General features: G+C 40.3%; 4 protein-coding genes across 4 annotated transcripts in view; 3 read left to right on the plus strand and 1 right to left on the minus strand.

The window, feature by feature from the left end:
• The first annotated feature begins 311 nt into the window (after positions 1-311).
• LOC134795561 (programmed cell death protein 5) overlaps positions 312-16,137 on the plus strand; it is a 487,306-nt gene continuing 471,480 nt past the window's right edge. The window contains exon 1 of the mRNA XM_063767456.1: positions 312-324. The gene's annotated coding sequence lies outside the window, so the exon portion shown is untranslated. The remainder of the gene's footprint in view (positions 325-16,137) is intronic.
• LOC134795550 (uncharacterized) lies at positions 1,520-2,207 on the plus strand. Its single transcript, XM_063767442.1, has one exon. It carries the CDS (start codon positions 1,535-1,537, stop codon positions 2,141-2,143), a length of 609 nt encoding a protein of 202 aa, XP_063623512.1. The 5' UTR covers positions 1,520-1,534; the 3' UTR covers positions 2,144-2,207.
• LOC134795574 (uncharacterized) lies at positions 9,386-14,080 on the minus strand. The gene is made up of 2 exons (XM_063767468.1): positions 13,686-14,080; positions 9,386-9,706 (listed from the first exon to the last, which is right to left on the minus strand). Exons 1-2 carry the CDS (start codon positions 14,063-14,065, stop codon positions 9,400-9,402), a joined length of 687 nt encoding a protein of 228 aa, XP_063623538.1. The 5' UTR covers positions 14,066-14,080; the 3' UTR covers positions 9,386-9,399.
• LOC134795559 (uncharacterized) lies at positions 10,962-11,437 on the plus strand. The gene has a single exon (XM_063767452.1). It carries the CDS (start codon positions 10,996-10,998, stop codon positions 11,422-11,424), a length of 429 nt encoding a protein of 142 aa, XP_063623522.1. The 5' UTR covers positions 10,962-10,995; the 3' UTR covers positions 11,425-11,437.

Consider the following 16,137-nt stretch of genomic DNA (forward strand, 5'->3'; position numbering starts at 1 on the left):
TAGCTGTTGTTATTCTAGAGATAATGACGTCACAGGCAAAAACTAAACTGTTTGCAATTCCTCCGCCCCTAGCAAACGGGCGCCGCGAGAGCATGTCGCGCGCGTGGTAGCTACCCGTCTCTATTTCTGTCTGTATGAATAAAAAAGCATTTGGTAGTATATCTCTGTACTAAAGAGGCACTATAAAAGCCTGTCGAGATATTCTACCCATTCCTTTCTTATTCATACAGTCAGAAAGAGACTAGTAGTTATTACGCGCGCAACATGCTCTCGCGGCGCACCTGTGCTAGGGAGGTTGGAATTGCAAACAGTTTAGATTTACCTGTGATGTCATTATCACTAGAATAACAACAGCTAGCTCGAAGTTGCAGAACAATATATTCCTGTAGACCCCAACTACACAGTAGGTCGCGGGTTAATATGTCCATGGCCCACAATATATCCTAAATTTATTATTTAACTTAAGTATGTTTTAAACAAAGATGACACGAGACACGCCCGCCCGACATCCGACACAATACTAACTCTAACCAAATGAACGTAGCAAGTAGTAAATTTTACTAAAATCACTAACATTCGTTTCGCTGTGTTGGTATTACAAAACTCGTTTAGTGATTGGTACAACAATGAACATAAACACAACAAGTCTATCTACTAAATACCAGTAAACTTTGTAATGTCGCTATAGTAACAACTGAATTGTTATTTTAAATGGGGTAATGTTATTCCCGCGAACTCGTTTTTTAGATATTACAAAACTATGTAAGTGAGACATTTACTAAAATCATAACTTGAAATCACAGATGCTTTTTTCCAAAAATCACAAACTTTACTAGTAAAAATCGGAGAATTTTAGTAGTAATAAAAATGGATTGTAACAAATACTGAACTTTGTTTAATGCTCCATTTACTAAAGTCTTGTTGCTGAAATTAGATTTAGTATTACTGAGCTGTTTGTAGAAATAAATAAATTTTACAGAAATAGTGAAACTTCCATGATTACTACTAAAACTTCATTTTTTCCCCCAGTACAGAACTGTTTATTAATTCCTGGTGATGATTTTTCTCTCAGTGCGGGATGAAAAATGAAATGATCGGCATTATTATACGATCATCTAAGTACCGAGATATTGACGCACAATTTTCCTTTATTAACCATAAAGTTAAAATTATTTGAATTATATTTTTCTGTCAGTTGCCTTTTAGTATGATACCTTGATGGTGCAAGTCTTTTTAATTGTACATCTATTCATGTAATCAGTGGAAGTGAACGGCCCTTTATCAATTCGTTCAAGGTAAACACGGAAACAACGACTGTGTATCTATTCCTGTTTAGAGTTCTCGAATTAAGTCCTATCGGTATAAGGTTGAAAGCGATTGTTGCCCGCTGCACCCGGCCCCGCCGCAATCAAGGTGCTTTTCTTTCCTCCAATACAGCCAACGCCCGCTTGCATATTTCCCTACGTCACAAAGGTATCTGGAATACTTACGCCTACGGCACAAATTTGTATAAAAGCTAAAGGCACCGGGGTAAATGCAACAGTCTCTCGCAGTACTGAAAACAACACAGACCACAATGTTCAAGCTGGTGGTGTTGTCTTGTGTGGTGGCGCTGGCGGCGGCCAACCCTAGTGTGCTCGGTCCTTGGGGCTTGGGGCTGGCGGGTCCCCTGGCGGCGCCGGCGGCGCTGGCTCCTCTCGGCCTGGGTCTGGGCCACGGTTTGGGTCTGGGCCATGGGGCTATCTGGGGCGCGCCTGCACTCGCGGCCTACAACTACAGAGGCCCGCTGTCCCTCGCGCCCGGCCAGCCCGCCAACATCGTGGCTGCTGACGGAAGGCCCTTGGATACTCTGAGCGTGAACTTGGACCGTGCCGCGCACCTCACTGCGAGGGCTGTTGATCACGCCGGCCTGCACCTGCTGAAGAAGCGCTCCGCTATCTTGCCGGTGGGCGCTCCCCTGGCCGTGTCCCACGCTGCCCGCATCGACCTGCCGGCCGCGCGCCTCGTGGGCGCCGGGCACGGGCTCGGCTGGCCCGCTGTTGGCGCGCTCGGTGTGCACGGCGTTGCGGCTCCCTGGGGCGTAGCCGCTCCCTGGGGCGTAGGTCCTCTAGGACACGCTGGCGCTTTGGGACACCTTTGGTGAAAATTGTACAAATTAGAATATTAATCGATCTACTTAATATATAAAGAGAGTTACCTATATATAATTCATGATTTTTTATTAATTTACCTCATTCCAACCGATTTTTACGCTGTTACACGCAAAAATGTATTTCGCTCTCGGCTCGGATATTGTAATAATCTGTATTCTGTGATATGCGAAATAGATAGGTACAGAGAATCGAGTTACTAATCTTATTCTGAGTATGTTATAGTTATAGGCACACTATACTCAATGCATCATGATTTGCGTTATTTGACACATTATGACTGACGTATATAGAGATGAACTAACCCAAATCGATTGTCACAGCAAGCGATTACGATTGGATGGCACGTAGACTGAGGTATCGAATTGTGACGTATAATGAATTTTTATTTGAGATTTAAATAAAGCTAGAATTATATGGTTTTCCCGCAAGGTAAATGCATTTAATACACCGACCGAGTAGGTCGCACCCATCGTCAAAATCTAAACTAACTGGGGATCTATTTTAAAGTTTATTTATGTTATTTCTGTGTCAAATTTGTTGTCTGTTAGGTGACGATAAATATATCCATATTTACAGTTAATTATCCACCTTTTCCTTATTTTTATCAAAAGAAAAATGAAAAATTCATATCGATTTACTTAGACGACTACCGATTCATAACGGTGGTGTCCGGCCAACCCTAAAATAAAAAAAAAAGACGTAGAATGTAAACGTTCGCAGTGCAATTGTTTTCCTTTGTGATTTCGATGTGCAAGACATTTTACGTGGTATTGCTGTTGTGACAGATGTCAAATAACGCAAATAATGATGCATAGAGTATACCGATATAACGTTTCATTAAAATTACATATACTGTCTAATTCGAACTAATAGGTAGGTACTTATTGCGAAATGCGCACCAATCGCGCAATATACTGAGAATTTAGCATTTTTATGTAGTTATACAGGAAAAAAAAGGTAAAAGCTAATTTCAATAGTTATATTATAAACGTGCATCAAATTTGTCACCTAATGTTTGACATCTTTATTCCGCAATTAGTTTGCACACAGCAAGTATTCACAGTACGAGTAGGTATCACATTGACGTGTAGTAACACGTTTTAAAATAATGCAAATATACTATAGTACTGGAAACTTTTTTTGATCATACTGAGGTACGAGAATTTAATTGGTTTTCAATAGTTGCAACATCAATTTACATAGCTACAGAACAGAAGACATGTAGCTGCAGACATGTAGAAGCATGGAGCAATGTCAAATAATCATGTATAGTTAACAAATAATAAAGTGCACACGACATATTAAAAATTGGGCAGGTATGTAAGTAATAGAATTTCCACAGTCCGACAAAAACTAGTTTTCCGAAAAGTATTTGTCAAAATTAGTTTAACTGACATTTTTCAGTCAAACCTAGTTTTGACTAGGGAAAATGCATTTTCATCAAGGATTTTCGAAAAACTAGTTTTACCTACCTACACCAAAAAGGATGCCACCCAGCACGAGTCACAAATTTCATGACGCTGGTTTTCAGGGAAACCAAAAAAAGGTAAAACTAAATATGTGGGTAAACTTTCTATAACATAAGTGAACTTTTTATACGTGAAAACGATCCAAGAAGTAAGTAGGTAGAGTAAAGTTAAGTTGTTCCTTAAGTTGCTCCCGTTGCCGCATTAGAACGTTCAACCCGATACTAGTTTTGTCACGGAGATTCCACGTTTCCTGCAGTTGCAATCTGATTGTAGCGTTTATAGTGGCACCGGAAATATTAAATACGTACAAGCAAATTTTAACGAACTAAACGTTTTTAAAAGTTTCGCAACGGTTAACGGCTAACGGTTCAAAGTTTCGCAATAAAAATCCTCTTTGAAGAATACCTGTTTAAAAAAAATTGTATAATATTTTATTATCTTTATTCTGTGTAATAGCTCGGCTACTCGTCTTCGTCAAACTGTACCTACTTAAGTATCTATGTATGTATGTTGGTACCGTTTCATAATTAAACTATAGAAATTTATCCAGTAGGCACCCTAAAGTAAGATCGAAACTATTCTGTTCATGGTATCTGAAGGGTTCCAACCCGGAATTAACTACCTGTCTTGTAGGCAGTGCATGTGTTACAAGGGACGAATTTTTGCAGGCTAAGTACCTCTGTGGATATAAAACGTTTATGTGGACTTAAGGAATAAATTTACCTAACTAATTCACATTAAATCCTCTATAATTTTATCCTCTGATAATTAGATCATAATAAACAAGTATTCAAATTAACCGAAAAAAATCGATTTTCATAGAAACGTAATTTAGACATCTTTATATATAAAACCGAGCGGCTCTGACGGTAAAACAAAATGAAATTATACTTAAACGAAAGAGCGTAAAAAAACAACAGTTTTGAATCGACAACATATATCCGCAAAATTCGTATTGTCGCGTATTTTGCATTTAAAAGTGAAAAAATTTCGACAAACAATACTAAAGGCTCAATTTGTTGGTTGACATTTGACAGCTATGCGTTGCGTTTAGAAACTGCAAACATGCTTACAAGTTAGGTTGGTCGTTTTTTTTTTAATAAAAAGCAAGACGAATATTACTGTTTATTTGATGACTTTCCGGTGTGTATAATGGTTATTATTTGCATTAAGTTTCGTTTCATATGGATATGTATACCGGTATAATTATTACATAAATTTGTTTTTAAGCCAGAACGTGCGATAGTCTGTTACGGCTTTTAAGACGATAGCAACACTGCCTAGACGTCAACGACGGCTGTTATTCGAAAATACTTTATCCGGTACTCCAGACGCGATAAAAACCTGTTAAATAGTGTATTGTGTGTGTTAACAATAAAAAATAGTCACCGAACATAGTGCAAAGTGCAAACGCCATCGTAACGTAACGAGATTTGAACTTCAAAGCGTTCCATGGGTGTATTGTGTTTAGTATAAACATCGGTCTCTCAGTTGTATTTTAATATTTCAGAATGATTCCAAATATTCTTACATGTCAAGGCACTACTAGCTACCTGGAAATGCAAGTGAAAGCAACCTTGAAGCAGCTGTGATAAACTAATAAGTGAGCGAGATGAAAATGACGTTGTTCAAAGAAACTTTGAGTTAAGTGCCAGCTGACTGTAACACACTCTAATTAAGTACATTGCCAGTGTGAAACAGTGCAAAAAGCTACAGTGTATTGTGGACATATTTAATAACTGTGCTTTAGACTATGAATCAAATTTGAGGTGTATCGGTGAATTGGAAAGTCAACTGCATAAAGCTAATAAGTTATCTCCGGAGTCAATGTAAGTTGAATATAAGATTAAATATAATAAGATATATAGATAGTATATATGTCGCAGTCAAAAGTGTGAACTGGTCAAAAGAACTTTTAACCGACAAAAACAGGCAAAACTGCTTTTGACTGAGCATGTTGGTCAAAAGTAGTTATACCTGAAAATCATTGGTTAATAGTAATTGTGTTGTGACTGTTACTATCAGTCAAAAGTACTCGCAGAGATAGGTAGGTTAGGGTTATTTTTTTGCTACGCCCAAAAAACGAAACTGTTCCCAGAGATAGGTAGGTTAGGGTTATTTTTTTTTGCTACGCCCTAAAAACGAAACTGCTGCCAGAAATAGGTATGATTTTCAGGTAAAACTACTTTTGACCAACATGCTCAGTCAAAGCAGTTTTGCCTGTTTTTGTCGGTTAAAAGTTCTTTGGCCAGTTCACACTTTTGACTGCAACAGGTTGGGCTGGACATATGGCAAGGGAAGGTAAAGATAAGTGGGATAGAGAGGAAGCGGAATGGTATCCTAGAGATGGAAAAAGGAGAGAAGGGAGACCAATAATGAGGTGGTCGGATGACATAAAGAAGCATGCGGGACCTAATTGGATAGGGACGGCAAGGGATAGAGAGCTGTGGAGAGAGCTGGGGGAGGCCTATGCCAAGAAGGCAGACTGAAATAATTATTAAAAAGCAATGACATAAAAATTATTTAATAAAGTTACTAAGGAAAAAATATTGAAACGAATTGATATAAATGAAATGTGAATTTATTTAAATGTAATATGTGCTGAAATTAAATTTTTTGGTCAATAAAGGCTATTCTATTCTATTCTATTTTAATTTGACAGGTGACAACAAAAAAAATATTAATTCCTGCTAAAATTTCAGAGTCATAGTGAAGCATAGTACATAGTACCAAAACAAGGTTGATTTTTAGGGTTCTGTAGCCAAAGGGTAAAAACGGGACCCCTATTACGAGGACTCCAATATGTTATTAGATCAAAACAAATTATTTTCAGAAAATATTTAATTTAGGCTTAGGGATGGCGAGGCTCCATAAACCTTCAGTAAGTAGTGCATAAGTATCCTTGGAAAAATTCGACCTATGCCGCCGTGGGTAGCCCGGTGGCAGAATGGCACAGGCACCTGCTGCAATAGCAGAGGACGCTGCTTTGATTCCAGCCTAGGGCACTGGAGGCCTTGGTCACTTTTTAGGGTTGCGTACCCATAGGGTAAAAACGGGACCCTATTAAATATTAAGACTCTGCTGTCCGTCTGTCTGTCACCAGGCTGTATCTCAAGATCTCATGAACCGTGATCCGTGACCGTGACCGAAATTTTTATTAATATGTTTTAATATGACATGTTGGTGGCAAACAAGCATACAAGGCTGTTAATGCCGATGGTAAGTGGGAGTTTAGACTAGACCTCTGCTTCTCCAAGGGACTCACATTGCTGACCGAGTAAATTTTTATTAATATGTTTTAATATGACATGTTGGTGGCAAACAAGCATACAAGGCTGTTAATGCCAATGGTAAGTGGGAGTTTAGACTAGACCTCTGCTTCTCCAAGGGACTCACATTGCTGACCGAGTAAATTTTTATTAATATGTTTTAATATGACATGTTGGTGGCAAACAAGCATACAAGGCTGTTAATGCCGATGGTAAGTGGGAGTTTAGACTAGACCTCTGCTTCTCCAAGGGACTCACATTGCTGACCGAGTAAATTTTTATTAATATGTTTTAACATGGCATGTTGGTGGCAAACAAGCATACAACTCATACAAGGCTGTTAATGCCGATGGTAAGTGGGAGTTTAGACTAGACCTCTGATTCTCCAAGGGACTCACATTGTTGACCGAGTAAATTTTTATTAATATGTTTTAATATGACATGTTGGTGGCAAACAAGAATACAAGGCTGTTAATGCCGATGGTAAGTGGGAGTTTAGATTAGACCTCTGCTTCTCCAAGGGACTCACATTGTTGACCGAGTAAATTTTTATTAATATGTTTTAATATGACATGTTGGTGGCAAACAAGAATACAAGGCTGTTAATGCCGATGGTAAGTGGGGGTTTAGACTAGACCTCTGCTTCTCCAAGGGACTCACATTGCTGACCGGTTACAAATCTATTACACTCATACTAGGGTTCCGTACCTGAAGGGTAACTAAAAAACGGGAACCTATTAGCGATTCCGACTCGCACTTGGCCGGTTTTTCTTAGTAGGTATATGACATTTATTTCAGTTTTACTTCATTGTCCGTCTGTCTGTCACCAGGCTGTATCTTATGAACCGTGATAGGCCTAGGCAGTTGAAATTTTCACAGATGATGTATTTCTGTTACCGCTATAACAACAAATACTAAAAAGTATGGAACCCTTCGTGCGCGAGCACTTGCCCGGTTTGACATTTCAGGCTCCGTCACACAGGCGCGTTTCGCGTGCGGCGCGTGAGCGGGGCGCGCCGCTTTTTCATATAAAACGCTCAGGCCCGGCTCTGAAATCGCGCCGGTGTGACGGAACCTTTATTTCAGTTTACTCCACTGTCCCTCTGTCACCAGGCTGTATCTCATGAACCGTGATAGCTAGACAGTTGAAATTTTCACACATGATGTATTTCTGTTGCCGCTATAACAACAAATATTAAAAAGTGTTCCGTTCTTGATGGGTGAGTCCGACTCGCACTTATTCAGTTTTTTTTTGTAAACGAATTTAATATTAACGGATAGGCATTAATATTAAGGAATGAAATAGTAGTGATAATTTCCATACTTTCACTTTAGTGCCATGAAGGGTAGGTACAAAAGGGTTCCCTCTTTTGAGATTGGAAAGTGGGCTAGGTTATAAATGCGGCCTTCACAGAACCGATCTGCGACCAGAAAAGTGGGTCAGGTTAGAACTGTGATCCTTACAGAACCGAACTGCTACCAGAAAAGCGGATTAGGTTTTTTTAATTACATATTTGTTTTTAGATATAATTATCGGAATAGTAAATTTTTCGAGTTATGATTGTATGTTACGGATTTAAAGTTTTCTGAGATGAGATAGGTTTGTAACCGCCTTGATGAAGGTATGAAGTCTAAAAGTAAATAATTACTTAATTCAAAATGAGTATTACCTATTACTATTATTTATTTTACCCGAGCGAAGCCGGGTTTTCATCTAGTACTATTTATAATGTCATATGGACAGACGAACGGACGGCGGACATGACGAAATTATTGAGGGTTCCGTTTTAGCCATTTTTGACTACGGAATCCTAAAAATTGGTGATAACGACGAATAGATGGAAGAGAGCCTATAAAAGAATAACTTCCCCTGAGTATCTAATATGTACATTCATTGCATTCTCGCCGTGTTATGTACTGGGGGCTTACCGCGAACACCGAAGTTCGTAAATTGCGGGCATCTTTCTCTGTCTCTCAAATCAGGTACGTCGTAATTGGAGTAAAAGAGAAATATGCCCGCAATTTGCGAACTTCGGTGTTCGCGGTAGGGCCATTGAGGTAGGTACTTGTTTTGTGTAATAACTACGAGTAGTTAGCTACAAGTAGGAATTTACAATTGTTTTCCTAATGTCAGCAGTGTATGAAAACTGCCAAGTGCGAGTAGGATCTTGCGGTTCAGCCATCACTCAACTGTCTAACCATTAACAGAAATTATCTATCTTTCTATCTATCTATCTATGAATGTACCAATCGTTTACGCTCCGTAGCGTGGCGTAGTCATCTCTCCCGATCACGATTACATATTAGTGCCACAGAAACAGTTGCGTATCGTTCGCTACGGAGCGTAATTTTTGGGACGTATGGCCAGGCAACCAGAGGTTTAGTTATAGATTTCTGGTTATTACTCTTGAGTACAAAACTCTGAAATGAAAAAGGAAAGTGCAAATTCAATTCTTTATTTTCACTCTGTCTATGTGTTTTTTTTAAGTGAGTCTATCTTTGGACTATTTACAGATATTGGGCATAGTGTCCGGCGTTGTGAATAAGAGGAGTGTGGTAAGGTGCAACGATGGGCGCGGAGTACGCGAGGGGCGCAGCGTGGGTGATGAGCGGGGCGCCGGCGTAGGCGATGCGGCCCAGAGGGGCGATCAACGGGGCGGAGCGCTTCTTGAGCAGGTGCACGCCGTCGAGGGCCTTGGCGGTGAGGTGCGCGGAGCGGTCCAGGTTGACGTCCAGGGTGTCGAGGGGCCTGCCGTCCGCGGCGAGGATGTTGGCGGGCTGGCCGGGCGCCAGGGACAGCGGGCCGCGGTAGTTGCTGCCGTACAAGGGCGCGACGACCGCGCCGCTGTACGCCAGCGGAGCGAACGGCGCGAAGGGCGTCAGCAGCGCCGCGGACGCCGCCGCCATCAAGCAGGACAACACCACCAGCTTCAGCATTGTGTAGTGGTCTGTGTTGGTCGGTGCACGGAGGAACACTGATGCACTTGCAATGTTGATAGCAGCTTTTATACTTACTACCCATTGATAACGCGATGGGCGAAGCCGGAAGACAGTAGGGCGGCCCTGACTGGACTGCATTTGTCGCGGAATAAAGATCAACGGGCTTGTACTGAAACCATACGTATCTTACCTTTAATTAATGCTTCTTACTTAGGTTACACCTTTATACTTGGTTATTAATATTTATGCAGGTTAAATGCAAGTTGTCAGTCAACTCAATCATTGAATAATCATAAAATACTACATATTTTCATAAATTGTCATGTTTCGAAGTAAGAAAAACGGTAAGAATATTAATTCTTTAAGTCCATTTAACCGTAGTCAACTTTAAAACTGTCACTAAACTAGAGGTGTCCGCCACCACGGCACAGCACCAATACCAATAATTTAAAATTTTACCTTAAATAACCATTTTGTTTATAATTTAATGTTTACTTGTTTCTTGGATAAGGTGTTCAAAGTTTTATATGCAATTAGCAAGCTGCTTTCACGGAACTAAGTTAGTGATTTTTCGTGATGCCTATCTTACGAGTAGCCTAAGCCTGTGCGAGTGTGCGTAATTTAACTACATATATAGGTATATAGGTGCCATTGCTATGCATTTAATTATTACTTAGGCTCATTACAAACTGGGCTAAACACAGATATAAACTAATTAATCGCAAACTAGGCTTAAGGTATTATGTAAATAGTTGAATTGAATATAAATAAATACCTAGCGGAATAAACATGCAAAGAAACAGGTACCAATTGGAATGACTACGACTACTTAAATATGGAAACTTGAAATATAAGCTGTCTTTGTGTGTTAGCAAACTTACTTTTACAGTAAATAACTAACATGGAATCGCAATTTTTGTAGGTATTTGGTCCATTACACATCAATCAGTTGGACTGTAAGTAACGGTTAAACTAGGTGCGTATGGAGCGTAGTAGGTAGGTACGTAATTATAACTGCTTCAAAAGAAGCTGTTCTCCGCGCGTCGACTGTCTTCCGGCATCGCCCATCGCGTTGATATTTAAAGCAAACTGTATAAAAGCTGCTGTCAACATTGCATTGCATCAGTGTTCCCCCGTGTACCGACCAACACAGACCACTACACAATGCTGAAGCTGGTGGTGTTGTCCTGCTTGATGGCGGCGGCGTCCGCGGCGCTGCTGACGCCCTTCGCCCCGTTCGCTCCGCTGGCATACAGCGGCGCGGTCGTTGCACCCTTTTACGGCAATAACTACCGCGGCCCGCTGTCCCTGGCGCCCGGCCAGCCCGCCAACATCCTCGCCGCGGACGGCAGGCCCCTCGACACCCTGGACGTGAACCTGGACCGCTCCGCGCACCTCACCGCCAAGGCCCTTGACGGAGTGCACCTGCTCAAGAAGCGCTCCGCCCCTGTTATCGCTCCCCTCGGCGGCATCGCCTACGCCGGCACTCCGGTCATCACCAACGCTGCACCCCTCGCCTACTCCGCGCCCATTATCGCGCCTTACCAGACTCCTCTAACTTACACCGCCGGAAACTACGCTCACTACCTGTAAATAGTCCAAAGATTAGATTCACTTTAAAAATACAAAAATACATACAAATTATTTTGCACTTTACTTTTTCATTATCAGAGTTTTGTGTCCGACGCGGCATAAACATATCTAAACCTCTGCTATTCGTCTCTCTGTTTGACAGCACCTTCCGCGGGCTGTATATCAATATACTCAATGAGGTACCTATCCTATGAAACAGTTATGGACACAGACAGGTCTAGAATATGTTAAAGGGAACAAGATTGTCTGCACAAGAAATATCGAAAGTGCGACGAAATTTGGAATGATGTCAAGTGTCTCACTTTCGGTACCTATTGAGTTCCGAAATAATACGTCATTGCGTAAATTAGTTGCTTTTGTAATAATAAAGTACCTACCTTGATGGGAGACCGAGCTTTGTTCGGAAAACATATAACTCCCATATAGCAAATTTCATCGAAATCGTTAGAGCCGTTTCCAAGATCCCCGAAATATATACCTACTCGTAAATATGTACATATAAGAATTGCTCGTTTAAAGGTATAAGATAATGTAACTGCAATAATTCATTTACCTACGTATTGTGTAAGATGTGAAAAGTGTAAGACTAAGTATTTCCTGCTTCTAATTTGTCGAAAATGCCAGATTCTCAGGCCTGTGTTTACAAAACGAGACAAAGTAACTTCGATCCTTAAATTTTAAGAATCCTTATTATGTACCTGTTGCACAATGATTATTTACGATACAAGTGCGAAAAAGAGGAAACTCGAAACGAGTGGCGATAAATTAAAACACGATCGAAGGGAGTAGGTATTTTAAATCGATACGAGTTGCGAATAACTTATTCGCACGTGTATCGTACAACGTTGTACAGTACATATGGCCCTTTAAACTTTTGACATACGCACGGAAAGTGCTGTTTCCCGCACTACTATAAAATACTATTCTAGATCATCATGGAACAATGGTGTTCCGGGCAAGGGCATTTTGGGAGGCGTGCGTGGAACCGACCCCTAGAGGCCCGTTTGACACTTTAATTAAATGTAAGGGGTACACCGAGTGGATGCTGTCCTTGCCCGTGTCATGGGATGCACGCAGAGGCAGCACGTAATAGTGGGAACCAAAAGGATTAGCACTATAGTGTTAAATACCTTCTAAGTCTTATTTATCTTAGAATCTAAGATTTTGTGAACGGCCGGTATTAGAGATATAGCGATATTACTTTAAGGCTGCCTTGGGACCATTCCATTATTAAGGTTTCCTTGGGTGCCCTGAAAATCGGTGGCTTCATTGTTGTACCTATAATTAATATATTTAATGTTTGGGAATATGTGTACCTACGGCTTGAGACCAAATAAATATTTTTTTTCTAAATGGCTAACCTTATACGGAGTAGGATTAACTGTTCTGATTACCATCACAGGAGCATCTGGATGTTTTGTGAGAATTGTGGACTATCCCAAAGTCACAAGCGGAATTGATTGTATTTAATTGTATTACCTTCAAGTCTAAAGAAAGACACCGTATATACCGATATGTAATAGCGTATTTACCGATATAATGTTATCTACTAATAGTACTAATACATATACTGAAAATGCTGGAGGAAGCGTATGCCGAACGGCATACTGAACTGAGGGATATTCTGTGAACATTTTGTAATCCAATAAAACATAATTTCTTGGCTTATCACCTGATTTATTGTTGAATACTCGTAATTATAGGTATACTTACATAGAAATAAGTGTTTGGCAAAAAAAAACATTTTAGGTACAAGATTTTCTCGCTCACTGTACTTTGCTTTCCATATGCAACTAATACTCATCAAGAAAGAAAGAAGAAGAATATTATTCATACCTTAAGTTTTCTAGGTACTACCTAAAGTCAATAGGTTCTCCGAAGTCTTATCAAAGTAGAGTTTTCTAGATGTGTCTTATCGTAAGTAATTGATAAATATGTAGTACCTATTTTAGATCCAAATTATTACCAAAAACGATAAGTACTCAATGATTCAGGCAAATCAAGGCAGTATTTTGGAAGCATATTTGTAGCCAGAATTTTTATTTTTTTTACAATTTACAAAGAAAAAACTTGTCATCTGGTCGGAAATGCATGTTGCTTTAAAGTTTAAGGTAAGGTAGTATACATATAGAATTACGGAATACAAGGCATTAATGCTTCAGTCCTTTATTTCCATAGGGATATCACAGAGAACAGCCGTGGCGGTGACAATTTACCAGTAGCGAGCAAAGTGTCCAGCGGTGTAAGTTAGAGGAGTCTGGTAAGGCGCGATAATGGGCGCTGAGTAGGCGAGGGGTGCAGCGTGGGTGATGACCGGAGTGCCGGCGTAGGCGATGCCGCCGAGGGGAGCGATAACAGGGGCGGAGCGCTTCTTGAGCAGGTGCACGCCGTCGAGGGCCTTGGCGGTGAGGTGTGCGGAGCGGTCCAGGTTGACGTCCAGGGTGTCGAGGGGCCTGCCGTCCGCGGCGAGGATGTTGGCGGGCTGGCCGGGCGCCAGCGACAGCGGGCCGCGGTAGTTGCTGCCGTACAAGGGCGCGACGACCGCGCCGCTGTACGCCAGCGGAGCGAACGGGGCGAAGGGCGTCAGCAGCGCCGCGGACGCCGCCGCCATCAAGCAGGACAACACCACCAGCTTCAGCATTGTGTAGTGGTCTGTGTTGGTCGGTGCACGGAGGAACACTGATGCACTTGCAAGATTGACGTAGGTTTATATACTTGGCGCATTATAAGACTAATACGATGGGCGAATCCGGAAGACACTGTCGGCCCTGAAGCAACTACTTTTCCTGAGAAACAGTTTACTACATAAGTATTTAAATATTTTGTAGCACAATATTTTTTTTACTTATTTACGGCTCAGTTAACGTTTTAATACGTAAATGTCAGTGGCAGAATGCAACTCTCTCGTACTGTAATAATAATTATGATATGTCATCGAAATGTCACCCTTGGTTCTATTATCGGAAACTATTTAGGTCATGATTAACTAGGTGGACAAGTATACCTAGTCTCTAACATGTGTATTTATTTTGATTACGGGTTATAATTTAGTACCTAAACTGAATTTATTGGGAACGATTTCCAGTGTAGGTCCAACCTACCCTTGGAAGTAAAGTTACCCGATCCTTGAGTCTATTGTTATTTGTATAAGTACCTTAGATTAATTTCGAGTAGGTACAAACATTTTGCCATCTCATACATTTGAATCGATGCCGTATATTACCTACCGTGTTTCTTTTAATTTAAGACCCGGTTCATATAAGATCGTGTTGACCGCGTTTCTTTGTTTAGTTATAAGTAATTTAATAAAAAAAATGTATTTCATTCATTTATTTTATTAAACAAAACTAGTTACTGAAAAGGGCTAGCATTTGGTACATGTTTAACGAGTGGAATTACAATCCAAAATCCAAACTCCAAGCAACGAATATCCCTTATTTAGTTATTCATTCAGTAACATTTCAATACCTTGAACTAAACTGAAAATTATTCAATAAGTATTTCTACTTAAGCCATTGTACGACCAAAATTTGACGATTTTAATAAGTAATATTACTTAGAAACTTTCATTTTTACCTATTCGTCATTTTAATAATTTCATTTGAGTTAACGTAAGGTCGTTGACATTGTTGGATTTGGATAAGAAGCAGGACAATACTTGCTCCTACATTGCTCTAAATATATTCGTAGTAACTACAATTGAAAAATCATTTCATTGTTATCCTTGTTTTCACAAAATAAGGTAAATTATCGAATGAGATTTCGTATGTGTTTGCTACAAATACATTCAGGGCGGCAGCATGGCAACGCGCATATTCATGGATGATTAACTTTAACCTGTCGAATGGTCATACATATTCAGTGGATACGCTAAACGATGACACGTTGAAGCGGGAACACGCACTTGGCTCTCTTATGACGTGAGATGAGATTAGGCCTGTGGGTTCAACCAACAATGTAATATTTGCGTAAAAGATCAATGAATGATGTTTCATACCATTAGGAAATATCTGATATAAGTATGTACCTAGTTATATAACACTTTAAACTCTCGCGTTTTGTACACATATTTAATTACACAAACGGGTCTACCGCGATATAATTTCATTGTTTTTACCTTTAATTCCGACGTTTCAGCTGAGTTGCACCAGCTGTGGTCACGGAAAGACCCGTTTGTGTAATTAAATATGTGTACCTAGTTATGTTCGCCTAATATGATAAGCCGTCATCGTGATCCACAGAGGTCGCAGATGGGCATTACATGCGCAAATGAATTCTGAATCAAGTGAGGATAAACAAATAATGGAGGCTACTATGGTCCAGTAGGTTCGTGTTCTTCTCTCACTCACACTAAGCGTAAGCGTGAGCGAGATGGATGTGCGTCCTTTCTCTAAGCCTATTATTGCACCTTAAGAAAAAACAAAACATAAAATCTGGATTCAGGGTAAGTATTTAATAGGTTTTTTCCGAACATACTATTTTACAAATCATTTAGCAGGTTTTATGGTAATTCAGTCGAATAAAATGACTACACGACGTAGGTAGTCAAAGCGTCTTAGCCCCCATTCGCACGGGAGCTTTTTCAACGCGCGTTATAAAAGGGCTTGAATCTGTCCGCACTCTAAATTCGATTTAACGACCAAGGCTTAAAGTCGAAAATCCAGCAACGCTTGATAAAAAGCGCCACCGCTGTCGTGTGAATACATACATGGT

The sequence above is a fragment of the Cydia splendana genome, chromosome 12 (genome assembly GCF_910591565.1).
Source record: "Cydia splendana chromosome 12, ilCydSple1.2, whole genome shotgun sequence".
Taxonomy (NCBI): domain Eukaryota; kingdom Metazoa; phylum Arthropoda; class Insecta; order Lepidoptera; family Tortricidae; genus Cydia; species Cydia splendana.